General features: G+C 41.6%; 1 protein-coding gene across 1 annotated transcript; it reads left to right on the forward strand.

Moving 5' to 3' along the window:
• Positions 1-642: 642 nt before the first annotated feature.
• Positions 643-18,906, forward strand: bcap31 (B cell receptor associated protein 31). The gene is made up of 8 exons (XM_070910435.1): positions 643-715; positions 2,624-2,723; positions 4,197-4,297; positions 5,356-5,500; positions 9,587-9,722; positions 16,023-16,149; positions 16,454-16,554; positions 17,096-18,906. Exons 2-8 carry the CDS (start codon positions 2,632-2,634, stop codon positions 17,120-17,122), a joined length of 729 nt encoding a protein of 242 aa, XP_070766536.1. The 5' UTR covers positions 643-715; positions 2,624-2,631; the 3' UTR covers positions 17,123-18,906.
• The last annotated feature ends 387 nt before the right edge of the window (positions 18,907-19,293 follow it).

Raw genomic sequence — 19,293 nt, forward strand, 5'->3', positions numbered from 1 at the left:
TAATTTACTATGGAAACACAACCAGTCTGACCAGTAACCAGAGAGCAGTGGCCACAGAGAGAGAGAGAGAGAGAGAGAGAGAGAGAGAGAGAGAGACTGTTTTGGTTCGTGGAAACACAGTCAGAGTGAGATGTCTTTGTTTTCTTCGTCCTCTCTGCTTCACAGTTCACGTTAGTTGTCACAGAATCGTTTTCTGAAGACAATGTCTCCCTCTGCTGGTCAGGAGAGGGAGCTTTGTAAAGGAGGACAGAAAGATAGATAGAATATGCCTTTTGTTGTTTGTAAATCTGTTGGTTTCAAACGCTTTTCTGAATTGTGAATTTTTACATGCATCAAGTTTTATACATATTTTTCCACTGTTTCCTTTCTGTGATAGTGTTCTGAATATATTGTAAATCAACGTCAGGATTCATACTGTGCTTTAACATGTCCATGCTAATAATTACTAAATATCAAGGTATTTTGAAATAATAAAGCCCTTTGATTTGAATTTATGAGTCTGTGACATATTCTAATGTGCCGTCACATCTTGACTCCTCCCATCTGTTTCGGTCTATCCAATCACGTGCTGAGATCGGGATGAGCTGGCATTAAACGCCGGAAGTGTTTACAACAGGAAGCTAGGCTAACAAGCTAACTACATTGACAGGGCAGAGTGTTTAAAGCTCAACAGCAGCGTCAGGACCGAGTTTCTCTGAGTTTGTGATTTTCTGAGGTGAGTGTGACTAATGAGCGGTGCTCTGTTTGCAGAGCCTCTTCAAGTTAACATCTGCTAACTACTTCAGCTTGCTAACTCAACTCTAACTATTAGTTACTTAACTTCGCGTTTAGTGCCTGGCGCGAATTTATCCTCATGTTGTTATTAAAAGCAGCGGCGACAAATATCTTAACATTACATATAACTGAGAAGCATATGGACACACAGTTTATGTTAAACTATTGTGTCTAATTCAAAACAAACACGTTTCCAGCAAGTAGACGGAGCCTACAAGCTAGCTGGCTAAATCTGGTTCAGGAAATACACGGGGGAAGTTAGCATGCTAGTTCAGGTCTTAAAAACGAGATCTTTCCTGTCAAATTACAGCTAATAGACGTTAGCAGGATGGTTCTGTTCCAAGTTACGAAACGTTGTTGACGGGGGCCGCAATTGATGTAGTTCATTCCGCTTCAGCAATAGACAACGTTTAAAATGAGTTGTCAGATCATTATCAGAGAATAGACCTTGTTTACTGGATGGCGAACATGTAGCTTATTGTTTATTTGTGTTTATTTGAATTAGTTATCTTTATGCTCGTAAAGAGTGAATCTATATTTTCTTCTTTTTTTTTTAAACATTCTCTGTCTAACGTTACACGTCACTCGGGCTGAGTGTGAACACACTCCGCAGTCTGACTGTTAATTTGTGTTTTAATGTAAACAGAAACAGATGTTCAGTTGGTGTTAGCTGGTGTTGCAGCATTGCATGACACAGCTGCTCTGAGCTGCCACACCCCCCCTACACACTGACCCAGGAACAGTTAGCCAGTGCAGTGAGCACTGAGGCGTCACTGGTCAGCTGATCATCCTCAGAGGGTTAAAGGCACTGTGACAGTACTTTAAATTCATTTAGTTGTGAAGTATTGTCCCCTCTGTAAAGTCAAATTTCAGAGTTTCAACAATCAAGTTTTTCATTTTTTATTGCAATTTTATTTAATAAAAAAAATGAATCCACAACCAGTCTGATAATCAATCAGTTGTCTCAGTAATTTTTCATCACTATTTCATCCTTTCTCTGGTTCAGCCTCTGATATGTGAAGATCTGCTGCTTTTCTTTGTTTTGTTGAAAATTGTTGACTTTTGGACTGAAAACGCTTTTGAAGACATCAGATTGTATTCTGGGAAATTTACGACAATAATTGGCTTTTTTCACTATTTTCGGATATTAAAAGACCAAATGATTAATCGTTTAATCAAGACAATAACAGGTTAACTGATAGCTGCAGCCCTAATTATTAGTATTTATTGCAGTGTTGTTGGATTCTGCAGGTGTGTGTACGTAATAAACTGCTAACTGAGTGTATTTGTGTAGAAAGCTGTGTTGTTGTTGGCTTTATTCTCTGAACAGATCGTCCTGCTGTTCCCAGAAACTTCAGACATGAACTTTGTTTGTTGTCGAACCGTACAGACGAGTTTCTGAAGGCCAAAACGGCATTTTAATATATTTGAGCTGAAGCTGCCGACATTTGTGTCTCAAACGTTCACCTTTAGACCCAAAGAAAAAGTAACCAGGATGACTTTCCATTTTATTTATTTATTGTGTTTTATTTTATTTTATGCACATTTAATACCTGAGGAGGAATAAAGAAGGAATCTTCTGCTGTAACTTGTTTTCAAAGTTTGGTAAAGACAGCGTGAGAACTACCTGAAATGACAGAAACCATCTTTGGGGAAAATGTATTTGATGTGTACTTAGACTTGTTGGTTCGGTCCATGTCCCATCTGCTAACATGGAGGGGGCGGGGCTTATGACCTACACTGCAGTCTAACAATCAAAAGTGTTGATGAACGGCTGCTCGTCTCTTTATTTCAGGCTCTGTTGTTCCTCTCACCTGGTCTGAGGTGTGTTTTTGTGTTTCCTGTTCAGGAGTCAGGATGAGTCTGCAGTGGACGGCCGTGGCCACCTTCCTGTACGCTGAGGTCTTCTTTGTCCTGCTGCTCTGCATCCCCTTCATCTCACCTAAGAGGTCAGTACGCAACTGTCCCTCTGCCCACCTGTCCCTGTCCCTCTCCTTAAATAGCAAACATGAATGCATTTATTATTAATTTCACTGTATCATGCAGCACTTCTGAACAGAAGTATTACAGAATGAATAATAACATGCAGGTTCCTTGGACTTTTATTGCTCACATATGAGACTAAAAGTATTAAAACCAGAGAGGTGTTGCAGAGCTTCAGCCTCAGTCTTTCTGAAAAAGCGTCCTGTAAACGTGGAGTTGGATCCGTGAGAGGAAGCGTTAGCAGTTCAGTGAAACATTGAGCAGCTCTGTGTGAATGTGATCAGATTAAAACCATCAGACCTCCTGACTGAAAACTGACACGCTCTGATTAACTCAGCACCCAGAACAGAGACTTCACTGATCCCAGAGCTGATGTCGTTTCCACTGGACTCAGTGAACTGATCACAAACTCTGAGACAAAAAATAAATAGACAAACACGACACGGCAAATTGATGAAAATGTAAAATGACCTTTAATCAGAAGCAGCCGGTTCAATGTACGAGATAAGATAAGATAATCCTTTTAATTATTCCTCAGCGGGGAAATTCGCACTGTTCCAGCAGCACACAGGATAGTGCGATAGAGACACAAGTAGAAAATCAAGATATGATAAATAAAAACAATAAAGATGTTATAAAAAAAAAAGCTATAGAAGGTAAAGGGATTGTACTGTATTGCACATAGAGGTGTGGGTATTGCACCATTCGTTACACATTCAGAGATATGTGGATTGTCCATTCATCTGTGATGAGGCCGACAGTTGCAGAGTCATCGGAGAAGTTGTGCAGGTAGAACCAGGAACACACCAGCAGTTTAAAGATGTTTCCAATCATTTTTAGATTGTGTGAATTCAAAAGTGCATAACAGAAGTTTGTTGTAAAGAGCATTTTAATAGACTGGATTCAACGTGCATGATGATGATGATGATGATGATGACCACCGTTACAGCTCTATTCAACACTGGTGACTGAAGTTCTTTAGTCGGCTAATAAAACGGTGAATGTTCCTCATTGGTGTTATTTCTTTTTTGTGTTTTTCTGACTTTTAATTTGGTTTTCAGATCTAAAACCAGCAACAAGTGACAGAAGCACAAATACAGCCAAACATAGAAAGACAGTCAGTGTGTGTGTGTTGGTGTGTGTGTTGGTGTGTGTGTTGGTGTGTGTGTTGGTGTGTGGTGTGTGTGTATCTCCAGACTTACTTGCTCTCCTCTTTTTCTCTTAACTTTCCTGAATGATCTCAAGTGGTTGCTCTTCTCTGGAGAATCAGATCTCTGCCAGGTTTTTAACAGTTTGTTGCTGGTTTTGTCAGATGTGTCTTTTCTTGTGTCCGGTTGTGCTGCTAGATGGAGCCAGAGCTCCAGGTTTACCAGCATGTCATGTGTCTCTGCTGTATTTCATATTTTCTCCTGGATTTTAATGTGTGTTTGATCCTCCAGGTGGAATAAGATCTTTAAGTCTCGGATCATCCAGACCATCGCCCTCTATGGAAACACTTCATTCATGGTGGCCATCGCCATCCTCGTCTTCCTGCTCATCGGTACGTGTGTGTGTGTGTGTGTGTAGTTTTCATGTTCATTGTGTTGTTGGAAGATTATCATCAGTGATGTTAGAAAACACCAGCTCCTCCTGCACTCGTGTAACAGTGGTGCTTTGACCTTTGACCCTGAGAGTCCACGGTCACTAAGTCCCCCCCATTTTTAGGGACAAAAAAGATTTGATCAGATCCCACTCATAATGACGCCCCTCACCACATCGTCCATCTTACTCAAATACTGAAGACGCTCTGACTGATGTTTCACTGTGAAATGTAGAAGCTCAGTCAGGCCTGTATCTCACACACACACACACACACACACACACACACACACACACACACACACACACACACACACACACACCTGAATTGGCCATATTGTCTCAAATTAAAACAAGAAACTAAAGTATGAAACATTTTACTGGGAAAAAAACCTCACTTTCATTAAAGGGCTCTTTCCTAAAGTTTTATCCACATTTTGATTGAATTGTTAAATATGAAGAAACGTTCACATCAAAGCTTTTCCTGTCAGGACCTCCTGCAGCGTTTAATATAATCTAATGAGGACTGGCTGTGACTGAAGTCACTCCCTCGTTCACGGCTCTCTCTAACAGACACTTAATAGTTGACCTTTCAGACACTCATCATCATCATCATCATCATGTGTAGAGTCGCCTCTATAAGATGTTGGTGCGTTGCATTGTGGGATTGTTAACAGAAAGTAGTGTGTATGTCATGGACCTTTTTTGAGGGCAACATATAGTGGACACATTTAAACACTCAGACACTCAAATATCAGAAATCAGAAATACTTTATTGATCCCCGGGGGGAAATTACACAACATTATAATGTCAGACAGTAAATATGGAGTGAGTTCAGACTCGACCGCAGAGTGAAGGACAAGTTTCTAATTTTCTGTTAAAATGAACTAAATAAAAAGACCATCATGTGAAGCAGATCGGCTCTGAAATGAAAGTTGTTTGACTGTTACATGAAGAAGAGACTTCAGGTTGTAGGATACTGAGTGTGTGTGTGTGTGTGTGTGTGTGTGTGTTTGCAGATGCGTTCCGTGAGGTGAGGAAGTACAGCGTGACGGAGAAGGTGGATCTGACCAACAACCCAACGGCCATCGAACACATCCACATGAAACTGTTCAGAGCTCAGAGGAACGAATACATCGCCGGCTTTGCCCTGCTGCTCTGCCTGTGAGACACACACACACACACACACACACACACACACACACACACACACACACACACACACACACACACACAGTGACAGGCAGACTGATCTAAATGCAGAGGAATTTTACAGTAGGTTGGAAAGAATGAACAGCTGTGTGTTTGTCAATGGAAACACACACACACACACACACACACACACACACACACACACACACACACAGTCACTGTACAGTGTAAATCCTCCATCCTGATCCTGATTGGACAGAGTTCAGAGGTGTTAATCTGTCTTGGTCCCTGATTGGCTGACCCCTCAGGCAGGGTCAAACAGGAGTTAAATCTGATTGGTTCAGGGCTCTGTGACTCGGCGTGTTGTTATTGGAGGACAGCTTGTTGTTGGCTGAGAAGTTACTGACTGATTATGAAACAACTTGTTTCTTGTGTTCTTCACTACAGACCAAACCTGACTTATTAATGAAGACAACAGTACAAACTTTCTTTTTACTTGTGGAACAACGCAAACACTGGAACTCCAGCTGAGCAGCACTAAACATGGCTGCCACTTTAATGTCATTCACATTGAAGCTTTATTGAAATAAAAAAACAAACAAATTATAAGAAGGGAAGCCGCTGACCGATGTCATTATCGACACACACGCACGTAATAATATAATCTAGTACAATGAAGGAAGAGTTCCAGATCATCTGTTGTGGGAATCAATGAATTAGCTACTCGAGTCATCGACTTTGACAAATCAGATCAAAGTGAGCGTTCAGACACGCTGCTCAAAATGAGTCGTTTTCAACCTGTGCACGTTGGCTGCGTGCTGCCCGTAGGGGGCAGCAGTGTTGGTCGGGCCTCAGTCTGCAGCAGCTGCTCCATGACTCACCGCAGCAGTGCAGCATGTGATGCAGCAGCTGCTGAAACACAGAATCCAGGAGGAGGTGCTCCAGCATTTAGACCGAGCCCTCCACAGACCGTCTGCTGTGATCTGGGACTGTGACTCAGAAGAAAATATGGAGCACAAGTTTGTGGAAAGGCTGAAGTGCTGGCAGCTGATCAGATTATTTTAGGCCGGTCACGCTACTGAAGGCCATATTTGGAACTGAGAGTCTGCAGACATCTGAGAAACCTGTCTTTTTTTGTCCAAACAAAATCCTCAACAGTAGGTCAGTGCTGGAAACTGTTTAGATATCCAGCTGTCGCTCTGATCCAGAGAGACGTCTGTGATATTTGCAGAAGAATTAACTTTAGTTTTCAGACCAGCAGCCTGACATATCTGTTGTTGTTGTTGTTGTTGTTATTATTACACCGTCCTGCTTCCCCAAACACTCACTACAGCTCCACATGTGGATTCATCCGCTGCTGAAAATAGTCCCCAACAGATGCACCTGCTGTTAGTTTGATAAAAACTCCAGCGAGCAGCTGTTGGAGGGAATGACTGAGCCTTTTAAACATGAAACTATATATTTGTGAGGAGTTTTTAAAGATTGACGTCTTCAGCAGGAACCAATGAGCTGAGAGCTGAGAGCCACAGACAGGAAGTGAGACAGGACGGAGAGACGGACTGACAGGTTGCTGGTTTGAGTCTGAACATGAGGTTTGATGACTAAATGTAGAAACAGATGCATAATTATTCAATCAGGAGTACTTTTATATGTCTGGAGTTAAACAAAAACACCACACTGGTCCAGCAGCTCACTGACTGCAGGAATGGGGGCAGTTATCCTGTATTTTTGCCCCCTGCAGCCCCGCCCACCCTGCTGTGAGTAACCATTACATCAGAACCTGTCAACGCCACTCACAGCATGTACAACACGTACAGCACACACACCTCAGCTGGGAAATGTCAGAGGTAACTCAACGTGTGTGTGTCTGTGTGTTGTTACTATATGTGTATAGATATGTGTGTGTGTGTGTGCAGTGGTGAACGGCTATATTAGGTTGTGTATGATGTGTTGATCTGTCATACACTAGAGTATACATACATACATACACATATACAACTGATGATTTGTTTCAGGGCTCAGGTGGTGTGTTGTTGTTGCTGGATCAGCTACCGTACTGCTGGATCAGCTACCGTACAGCTGGATCAGCTACCGCACAGCTGGATCAGCTATCGTACAGCTGGATCAGCTATCGTACAGCTGGATCAGCTATCTTACAGCTGGATCAGCTATCTTACAGCTGGATCAGCTATCTTACAGCTGGATCAGCTATCTTACAGCTGGATCAGCTATCTTACAGCTGGATCAGCTATCTTACAGCTGGATCAGCTACCGTACAGCTGGATCAGCTATCTTACAGCTGGATCAGCTATCTTACAGCTGGATCAGCTATCTTACAGCTGGATCAGCTACCGTACAGCTGGATCAGCTATCTTACAGCTGGATCAGCTATCTTACAGCTGGATCAGCTACCGTACAGCTGGATCAGCTACCGTACAGCTGGATCAGCTACCGTACAGCTGGATCAGCTACCGTACAGCTGGATCAGCTACCGTACAGCTGGATCAGCTATCTTACAGCTGGATCAGCTATCTTACAGCTGGATCAGCTATCTTACAGCTGGATCAGCTACCGTACAGCTGGATCAGCTATCTTACAGCTGGATCAGCTACCGTACAGCTGGATCAGCTACCGTACAGCTGGATCAGCTATCGTACCGCTGGATCAGCTGTCGTCAACATTTGTCATGAATGAAGTTTTAAAATGTTTAGAGAGACTTTTGGTCAGATTATTACTGAAAGTACAGTTGAGACGTGTTGAAACATAGTCTACTACAAGGATTAATGGATTTAATGTGTCCGTGCGATGAAGTTAATCCATGACGCTCCCTGCCTGGTAAACAGCCAAACTCCGCACCTGCAGTTTGTAGGGTTGTCACTTCTTCAAAAGGTCAAGTTTGAACAATTGTGTAACCCTGATGACATTGTGGGATAAAACCCTCACCAGGGCCAGATGGGTTCAGGTCCCCCACCATGCTGTCTGTAATAAACACACCACTAGATCTTCAGAGTCTGGTACATATTATTGACTATGCTCCACCTGTTGTGGGCCTTGTAGCATGTTTCCACCTCTTGGTTACATTCTGTACCTTCTGACACCAATGTTTCTGTCATGTCGTGTGCTTTCCATCCAATATGCCCATTTCCTGAAAATGATGGTGTCTACATCTTCCCACTGATGCAGAGTTTCTACGTCAGCGCTCGCTAACACTCCCTTGATTCAGACACTGTTTGAATAATATAATATAATTTGTATCCTGCTAGATTTAGCAAAAACAGCTAACTTGCTGATACACTGGTGTTTTATCTAACATTCCTCAGGCCTTCATCATGTTCACTGTCTCGTCAACATGTCCCTGAGTTTTCAGTTCTCATTCACTATAATATTTCAGCTTATTACTAGATTTAAACTCTTTACTAGAAAAAAGTTTTTTAAAGATCATTTACATCTCTTTAGGATCATTTTTCATCCTAATACATAGCAAAAAATATCACACATGATGTTGTACATCTCACATCACCATGACATCATCAGGGTTATTTTCTTGAAAAAGTGCCTCCCAGAGACGAAAAACATGAGAGAGAGAGAGAGATCTTCACAGGGAGATTAACTAACCATGTAGAGTGCCGCCATAGACTGTATATAAAGATGGCCGACACATCTCCACCCCCCAACTGTATACGGCTGCTGCCATCTTGCGCTGGTGACGTCATTTGGAGTCTGCGCAGTGGGGATCAGGGGGTGGAGTCACAACACCACGGTCAATCTCAGCTGTCAATCATGATGTCGAACACCCGTTTTTATAGCATCACATAACAAATTAAAACCACACTGATCAGAAAACAAACATCAGCGTGACAGGAACTACCTAAAATGACAGAAACCATCTTTGGGAAACATTTATTTTAATTTGTGATATTTTTTTTTTTAGTTTGAGATGTTATGGCTTCACTTTCAGGGAGCTGTCGTGTCGTCCATCTTTATATACAGTCTGAGTGCCACTCGTATGACTTTAGCCTCTCAGTGACCTTGCCGTGTTGAGCCTTTAGGGTGTGTGACCTCACTGACCACTGTGTGTGTGTGTGTGTGTGTGTGTAGGTTGCTGCGTCGTCTTGCCACTCTGCTCTCCCAACAGGCCTCACTCATGGCCTCCAACGAAGCCTTCAAGAAGCAGGCGGAGGGTGCCAGCACTGCCGCCAAGAAATACATGGAGGACAATGAGCTGCTGCAAGAGGTCTCACACACACACACACACACACACACACACACACACACACACACACACACACACACACACACACACACACACACTCGGGTAGAGATGAGCTGCTGAACACAGTGGAGTATTTAGCAGCAAGAGACAGATGTTATGCTGCTGTTTCTCTAACTCACCAGTCAGGGGCAGTACTGATCTGCAGCTGCTGAGCTGAACCCAAATAAACACTGGACATATTCACAGAGCAACACATAACACACACACTGTGAGTCTCATTCACAATGTGGACACACACACACACACACACACACACACACACACACACACACACACACACACTCTTACTTGTTTACTTAGGTCACTTTTGGAGACATTACATAGATTACATTCATCTCCTGGAGATTTACTTTAACCACTGACCCAAAAATCAGCTGGTCTGTAGTCTGAAATGCGTCCCTGAAGAGAGAGAGACACACACACACACACACACACACAGGTAATCTGACCTGGTTTGTCTGGGATGAAGAGATCACCAAGTGCTCACTGCTAAAAGGAGAAATTGCCTCATCTGCATGTGACACACACACACACACACGGTTCATGATTTACAGGTTCCATGTTGTGTTTCTCAGTTTTGGGAGCTCCGTGACTTCATGTGAATGTTTCCCATGGGTTGGGAGTTGACTCAGAGTCACGCTGTTATGTTTTCAGTACAGCGGAGAAAACAAAACAAATGAGGAATTCAGACGGTTGTTGTGACAGATTGTGATGAAGAGAAGTTTCGAGGGCGTTTTTACCGTCATGTTGTTTAACGTTTGAACCGCCAACACTCCAGTACGCCCAGAGCCGCGGGGGGTCATTTTTACCCCCTGCCGCAACAGCGCCAGCAATCACAAAGATGGTATTTCTTGAAGCAGTTGAGTTGTTCAACAATGTTTTTTAAAATAATAGCCAAAATAAGACTTGTCAAAATAACTATTTAAAATTCAGTTTATGGGGTTTATTAATTATTATTGCTTCAAAAACGTCAAATGCATTTTAAAATCTATCACTAAATTGTAGGTTACAACAACAAATGAATGAATACATTTAAATCATTTAATTAGCTCACTGTAAAAGAAGAAACCGATTTTTGGATAATAACGTGTTGTTTTATACCGAGAACAAAGACACGCAGCGCTCGCCGTGCAGGTCTCCACACTGCAGAGTGTACATGTTCTTACTTGGTTGAGCTAGTGCAGGAAACTAGCTCGGAACTGCTGAATGGGTTAGGTGTGCTGTTGTCTCTCCCCCACCTGTCTCTCCCTCACTCAGGTGTGCTGTTGTCTCTCCCCCACCTGTCTCTCCCTCACTCAGGTGTGCTGTTGTCTCTCCCTCGCTCAGGTGTGCTGTTGTCTCTCCCCCACCTGTCTCTCCCTCGCTCAGGTGTGCTGTTGTCTCTCCCCCACCTGTCTCTCCCTCACTCAGGTGGGCTGTTGTCTCCCCCATCACATTTCTTTGTGGCTGCTGGGAAAAGACAACAGATAAAAACACACTGCGGTTTAAAGTGCTGAACTGAACTCACCTGAAGTGTGTGAGGAACTCTGTCAGAGCACGTTCATAGGAACAACCTCAGGCCTTCACAATAAAAGCGCTGGAAACCAAACCAAAGCACAGATTAATATAATACTTTTTAAAAAAACTTATTTTTATAACATTCTCAGTTTAGAAGTGAACATGAGATTCACGTTAATTTGTTTATTAGCACTTCTATAAAGTTTAGTGTGTGTGTGTAGTGTGAGTGTCGTGTATGATATGTGTGTGTGTAGTGTGTGTGTAGTGTGTGTGTGTGTGTGTGTGTGGAGCCTGAAGGTCAGGTATGTGCATGTGCAGCTGCAGACGACCTGCAGGAACACGTGACTCGTCTCTCTTTCTGACAGGATGGTTTGATTTCACTGCAGACAGTTACTCAAGGTGACGTGTGTGTGTGTGTGTGTGTGTGTGTGTGTGTGTGTCAGAGCTCAGCTGTTGGATTCGATTTAAAGGTGTTCCTAATAAAGCGGCCACTGATCAACTATTCGACTGACATTTGACTGACTTCACAGCTCTGCTCCAACTCACCTTTGTTTCAAGTCCTTTTCACTTCCTGATGAAGTCCCTGTTGATGTTGCCATGGTTACCAAATGATCTAGCATGAGTAGATCGAGGCCGACACCACTGACACAGATCAGGAGGCAGGTGGTTTAACCGTAGTTTTGGATTTTTACTGTTGAAATCAGTTTGGGAGCCTTCTTTCCAGGCGGTCTCGGACCGGTTGTTTGGTCCTGAAAAGATTCACATTTGAGAATCTTTTTTGCTTAAAAAATAGTTGATTGACTTTCTGTCGATGGACTGATCAGCTCTAAATACAAAAGAGAGAAAAGCTGAAAATGTGAGACCCTGGAGGATGGATGGAGGTTTGGCTCTGAATGACTGAAACACTTCACTCTCTGTTCCTCGACTCACTGATCCTTTCAGCCAAGGCAGATTTATTTGTGCAGCACCTTTCAACAACAGGGCAATTCAAAGTGCTTTACAGGCAATATAAAAAGACACACAAATAGTATCCAAAGGGATTAAAAGACTTTAAAATTAAGACCCATTAAACAGTAGAATAGAACTGCCAGATGAATCAGTATCCCCAAATGTAACTCAATAAAATGCTGTTTGACGGAGCGTACACGACGTGACAGAACAGCTGTGGTCAGAGTGTCCATGACATGATGAACCACACACACTGATCTGTAACGTGTCTGATGTTCAACACATTCACTTCTCATTCAGTCAGGACGTTCTGTTTTATGTCTTCTTCTGCTGTAGTTGGTGAAATGTATGATATCACTGAGTTCCTCACGTAACCCTGCACTCTCTGTGCCAGGTGAACTTATTATCTGGTGAGCACAAGATAAAACAATGTTTTATCTTTATGGGACTTCAGGGGCTCTGACATTTATATATAACAGAGACGCCTCCAGCTGCAAACAAGGTGGAGGTTCATCTGCGTGGTTTGACACCACTGGGTATCATTGCACTCCTATAGTTTTTTGGAATTTGAAAATGGATGATGCATTTGGGTTGTGTGTTTGTCAGTGGTGGAATGTAACTAAGTACAGATTTACTTGAGTATTTTCTTTTCATGCCACATTCTATTTCTACTGCACTCCATTTATCTGACAGCTTCAGTTACTTTACAGATTAAAAAACGCATGAAGAGTTCAAATCTGATGTTTTGTTATAAATGAAACGACAACAGTTTATGAAGTCCAGCTGAAACGATCAGTCCATTAATCAGTTAGTTGTTTGACAGAAAGTCGAAGTGATTTTCGCTGTAAAAACGTTTGCTGGTTCCAGCTTCTTGGATGTGATTTGCTGCTTTTCCTCTGAGCGATCTGAATAATTGTGATGTATTGTTAATAATGTGGAGCTTCGGACTGATGGCTCTGGGTCATCGTGTCTTGTTGATGTGTTTGAGTGGTGGCTTGTTAGTTTGAATAGTTTCTTTAAAGGTTTGTAGTTTCCCCGGTCCTCGAGGTGTTGTGGCATTTCTGAACCTGAGACCTCGTGCTGCTGGATTCAGTTCACAGAGCAGTAAAATCAGCTTTTATGGCTGAGCCTCCTCCGTTAAAGGTCTGAAGTTCAGCACCTGTTTCACTGCGTCACTCTGACTGAACACGATGACACTTGACCAGCTGAGGTTAGTGAGACGGATTCAGTCTGATTCAATAAAATAATTGACCAGCTCTACTGGCCAGAGAGTGTTATATCTGATACCTGCAGTGGTGGAAAGTAACTAAGTACATTAACTCAAATACTGTATTCAAGTACAATCATTTTGAGGTTCTGAAATGTAGATTTAGTTACTTTTCAGATTAATATTGAACTTAGACATTAAACACTAGTTTAAAAAGTTCCAGTTGAGTGTAAGTGTTGTCTCCTCGTTATCAGTTCCACCAATGAGACATTTCTGCTTTTTAAAAGTCTCTCATGGTTTCATTCAATCATTTTCAAATTAAACTCAAATTAAAATCTTAAATTAAGATTAGAGAAAAGTCCAAAAACTGAAAACACATTTGTGTATCAGAGCTTTGTTTCTTCTTCTTTGCTCTTCCATTAATCATCTCATGACCCTCAGATTTATCTGGTGACCCTTTGGAGGGGCCAGACCCCCAGGCTGGGAACCACTGGACTAAACTAGCTAACTGTATATAAAGTAGTTAAACGAGCTAACAGTATATAAAGCAGTTAAACGGGCTAACTATATATAAAGCAGTTAAACGAGCTAACTGTATATAAAGAGGTTAAACTAGCTAATTGTATATAAAGCAGTTAAACGAGCTAACAGTATATAAAGCAGTTAAACGGGCTAACTATATATAAAGCAGTTAAACGAGCTAACTGAATATAAAGAGGTTAAACTAGCTAACTGTATATAAAGCAGTTAAAGGAGCTAACTGTATATAAAGTAGTTAAACTAGCTAACTGTATATAAAGTAGTTAAACGAGCTAACAGTATATAAAGCAGTTAAACGGGCTAACTATATATAAAGCAGTTAAACGAGCTAACTGTATATAAAGAGGTTAAACTAGCTAACTGTATATAAAGCAGTTAAAGGAGCTAACTGTATATAAAGTAGTTAAACGAGCTAACTGTATATAAAGTAGTTAAACGAGCTAACTGTATATAAAGTAGTTAAACTAGCTAACTCTACATAAAGCAGTTAAAGGAGCTAACTGTATATAAAGTAGTTAAAACTAGCTAACTGTATATAAAGCAGTTAAACAGGCTAACTGTATATAAAGCAGTTAAAGGAGCTAACTGTATATAAAGCAGTTAAAGGAGCTAACTGTATATAAAGCAGTTAAGCAGGCTAACTGTATATAAAGCAGTTAAAACTAGCTAACTGTATATAAAGAAGTTAAACAGGCTAACTATATAAAGCAGTTAAAGGAGCTAACTGTATATAAAGCAGTTAAAGGAGCTAACTGTATATAAAGCAGTTAAAGGAGCTAACTGTATATAAAGCAGTTAAAAAGGCTAACTGTATATAAAGCAGTTAAACTAGCTAACTGTATACTGTCATGTACAACAGTAACATGCAGCTCTAACATTGATGCGTTAGTATTAACAATGTTAATGATTATATTTCATCAGTCAAATCAATTACTTTTACTTTTAATACTTGAGTAAAAGTTTGTAAGTATTATCGGGTGTTTTTACTTTAAGTAGGATTTTATATATATATAAATATATATATATATATTTGATATAACCAAACAAGTTGGCTTTATTTGACATTTTATAGAGATTTGCCATTAAAACATGTAACTGTGTAACTAACACACACACACACACACACACACACACACACACACACACACACACACACACACACACTAAGCCATCAAAGAAGTGAAGGAAACAGTTTTGGGTTGAAACCAAAGTAAAATCTGAATTTACGAAACACTGGAAGTTCCAACATGAAGAGACAAAGTTTCTTGTCACTTTAACAAACAGAAGCACCAGAAAAGCAGAAGAAACATCAACGGACTGTGTGACTGTAGCGTTCACACAGACTGTCACCTGCCAGCCAATCAGAAAGCAGGATTCTCTGTAGCTACAGGGTGAAGGACTGACACAACGAGCAGCTGTCGCTCTGAGGTCAGGACCGAGAGGGTAGGAGGCGTTTGGTATGAACACCTGTTGCTCTCTGAGTGGGCAGATCCTAACTGGATCCAACATCTTCATGACTTCTTCTGCAGCTTTTCTTTTTATTGGATGTTGCTTGTACCTCCTTTAGACTAGTTCTGCACTGTGTACTGATACTGGAGAAGTACCCAGTAAACAAATCATTAGGGTAGATGAAGTATGGCATAATGAACCATGTACACTATTTGATATTGTACATACATACACTTCTCATACATATCTGTGGTCCTTACTGTTAAACTGTTATTGGATTGATTTTATTTTATAGATACTGTGTGTGTGTGTGTTGTGTGTGTATATATATACTGCATATGCATACATATGTACTGCAACTGCTGCACAACAATTTCCCTTGGGATGAAAAGAGTATTTTATAGTAAAATCAGCAGAGACAACTGAGCAGTTGGCAGCGGCCCTAGTTCATCAGGTCCACTGGTTATTTGCTACCTTTACTACAGTGAAAGTACTAGTACCACACAGTAAAAATACTGTCATTGCCTTGAGAATGTTACTTCAGTAACTTCAGTCTTTGTGCATTTGAAGCACCGTGAGTTGATGAAGAGACTGAAATCTTTCTCCTTCTGTTTCAATAGAAACTCCGTGACGCTGGTGTGGAGGTGCCCGAGGCCGGGAAGAAGGGAGCGGGACCGCAGGAGGAGAACAAGACTCTGAAGGAGGAGGTGAAGACCCTGAAGGAGGAGCTGGACACCACCAAGAAAGGTAAGGTGGAGCTCAGAGCCTCAGGCAGGGCTCTGCTGGCTGTTCCTCAGTCCTGGTTCAGGACTAAAGGAGACCTGGTTTAACAATCAGGAAGCACACATTTAGTTTATTATTATTATTATTATTATTATTATTATTATTATAAGAGGAGACATTAAAGTGAGAAAAGGAGGGCGTTCAGACTGACAACAAATCTGTTATTACAATGCTATAAAAGTGTGTGTGTGTGTGTGGGGGGGGGTTGGGGGGTGGGCTTCGGGTGAGAAGGTGGATCGTGGTCTCACCTGTGTTGTTTGTTTTGCAGCTCTGCAGAAGTCTGACAGTGACGTTCGTGCGATGAAGAAACAGGCAGAGAATCTGACGGTGGAGTATGACAGACTGCTGGACGAGCACAGCAAGCTGCTGGTAACACACACACACACACACACACACACACACACACACACACACACACCTTGACCCATCAGCAGCTGGTCCACCTTAAATCAGCCTGACAGAGGACACGGGCGCGCACACACACAGTGAACATAGTTATGTAACATAGCTAGAAATACACACACGTGTGCGGTTGTGTGCTTGATATCGGGAAAGGGTTTGGATCTCTGAGCTGGTTTTGTGTAGGAACTGGTCTCACTGATTGGTTAGTCCTAATGTCACTCCAGATTGTAGCCTCATTAGTTTTATTGGTTGGAACTACCAATCACAGAGCACCTAACATGTTTTTACCTAGTAACAAGATCCTGATAGGACGAGACACCTTTCCAGCAGACGAAGCCGAGATGATTGAAACATTAAATAAAGAGTTAAAATGAAATAAAGAGATCCTTACTACAATCACATTTAACCTGCTGCCCCCCTGCTGACCCCCCCCCTCCCATGTAATGAACACTGCGGCCTGTAGGAGGCGCTCACACTGTGTTTTCACTGCCCTGTTCTCTGTCTGCAGGCGAGCAGCGACAAGAAATCAGACTGAGGAGGACGAAGACGGTTTCCAGCTTCTCCCATCTTCATCTTCGTCTTCATCTCCGTCCTCAACAAACAGCCCGCAGCTCCTGCATCCTCCTCAACGTCCTGCTCAGCGATGTGATGCCACTTCCTGTCTTTGGGATCAGCTGACGTCGCCGGGCTGCGATGGGTTTATTTGATGAGGTTTCAGAATGTGGGCTGTCTGTGAGCCTTCTGTTTCTAACTGATTTACTCTGATCGTTGTTTTTCCTCCTGCTGGAGACCAAAACTACCTGCACTTCATGTTTTCTGACGTTTTCTGCAGAAACAGACCAGTTTCATTCCAAAATCAATCGGAGGTTGGAGGTCCTGTACTGACGACTACAATTCAAACACATTGTGGATTCATATCAGGGTCAAAAGGTCCAAACAACTTTCCTCAGAAATCACTTAATACATTTAGCCTAAAATGACAGATGTGTTTGGAATTAAATCCCTTAAATTATGAATGAATGTAAAGTGACTGGTCTCCAGTTTCAACCTGCAGCTGAATGAAACAAAATCATTTATTGATTTAAAAAGTCCTTTCAGACTCCCTGATTTCTATTGTAGACCCAGACCAACACTCACCCACGCAGTGAAATAAAAGACTGGCCAGAAGATCCACCAGACTTCTGCTCTGCTGGTACTCATGATCAGTCTTTGTTGTGATGAACACGTTTGATTTATGTGAAAGATTTTGTTTTTTTGTTAATGTTTTGGGGATTTCTGTTTCGGTTCATCAGTTAACGTTTGGTTTTTTCTGTTAAAGGGTCAATGTTTTGTTAAGACTGAGATGTTCTCTCTGTTCTGGAGACTATATCTCGTCTGAAAGACGTCAGTTATTGTTGAGATGGAAAGAAGCACAGTCTGAACAGCAGCTGTGATGGATTAAACCTGGACAGTAACTGTAGTTTCATGAGGAGCGATGTGATTATAACAATTGTACCAAACTCTGCTCTTCACATCTGTCTTGTCGTTGATGTTACGACCACGTAGTCTGGATTCTCTTGTATGTTTAAAAACGCCCCCCAGGGGCCCCCCAGCACAGGCACTACTTTGTGTCTTCCCTCTGATGCGTATTTGTGGAGGAAGCTCAGACAGATGCAGCTTTAGAGAACAACACAAGTTCCCACGGCGACCGTTCCGAGGCTCCATTCACAACATCTGCTTTTGTTTTGAAAATCTATGTCTGGTCTGGCAGCATGTGCGTCACCTGACAAGTTTTCTTGTCTGTAATTGGTTGATGTTGACAGATTTAGAAGTCTTTATAAACTGTTTCCCAGTGTTTTTCCTTTTATTTTGGAGGGTCGGACGCAGCTGATGGAGGGTTGAGTCCACACAGTTCTCACCGGTTTACGTCTATTTCTTTTATTTTTATTTCCACTTTGTCCACATTCCCATCTTGCATGACAAATTATTTTGCTCCACTTTGGTGATTTTGTTTGTCTACAGAAACTTCGGTTTGTTACAGATCGCTGAAAAACATCGAACATGTAGGACTTATTATTTAAATCCTCATTATGTCTGAAACGGTTTGTTGAATGTGACGTTATTGTATTTTTATATTTAGGTTTTATCATGTGGTCACCGACTTGTTTCTCTGGATAATTCAGTTCTATCTTTAAGGGGAACACTGATAGATTCACCATAGAAACCTTGTGTGCATCATCACCTCTAATGCTTATGATGAGACATAAATATGTTTGTTAGCTGATGGCTAAAATGTTCTGTTTCAGTTATCACCTCCAATAAAGTGACTTTGGACAAGAATGGACAAAAATCTGATGTTGCTGATTTAATGGAGCTTCTGTGTTTATTCACCAACATCCAGACCAAACCTCATTCAAATTTTTCTGTATTTAAACATGTGTGTTGACAGAAACTAACGCTTCTGCATTTCATTTGTTATTTTTGAAGAAAATCAAAGTTGTCTTTCTAGAGGGCGCTGTTCACAGAGGATCATGGGAGTTCAGAGGTGAACTGTGTCTGGACGCATCAGTCAAGAAATGAAGTGTGAAAACAAACAGAGTGAGCAGGTATCGTCTTTTTGTCTGTTTAATGTTTTTAATGTTGATGGTCACTGAGGAAAAAAACACAAAACACGACATTTTTAACTTTTTCCAAAGTGAAGAAACAAAAAACAAATGAAGGGAAACA

Source organism: Enoplosus armatus, chromosome 8 (assembly GCF_043641665.1).
Source record: "Enoplosus armatus isolate fEnoArm2 chromosome 8, fEnoArm2.hap1, whole genome shotgun sequence".
Taxonomy (NCBI): Eukaryota; Metazoa; Chordata; class Actinopteri; order Centrarchiformes; family Enoplosidae; genus Enoplosus; species Enoplosus armatus.

Coding starts and splice junctions, on each gene's coding strand:
- bcap31 (XM_070910435.1), top strand. CDS start 2,632: ATGAGTCTGCAGTGGACGGCCGTGGCCACCTTCCTGTACGCTGAGGTC. Junction 9,723..16,022: donor ACAATGAGCTGCTGCAAGAG/GTCTCACACACA, acceptor CTGTTTCAATAG/AAACTCCGTGACGCTGGTGT. Junction 16,555..17,095: donor ACGAGCACAGCAAGCTGCTG/GTAACACACACA, acceptor CTCTGTCTGCAG/GCGAGCAGCGACAAGAAATC.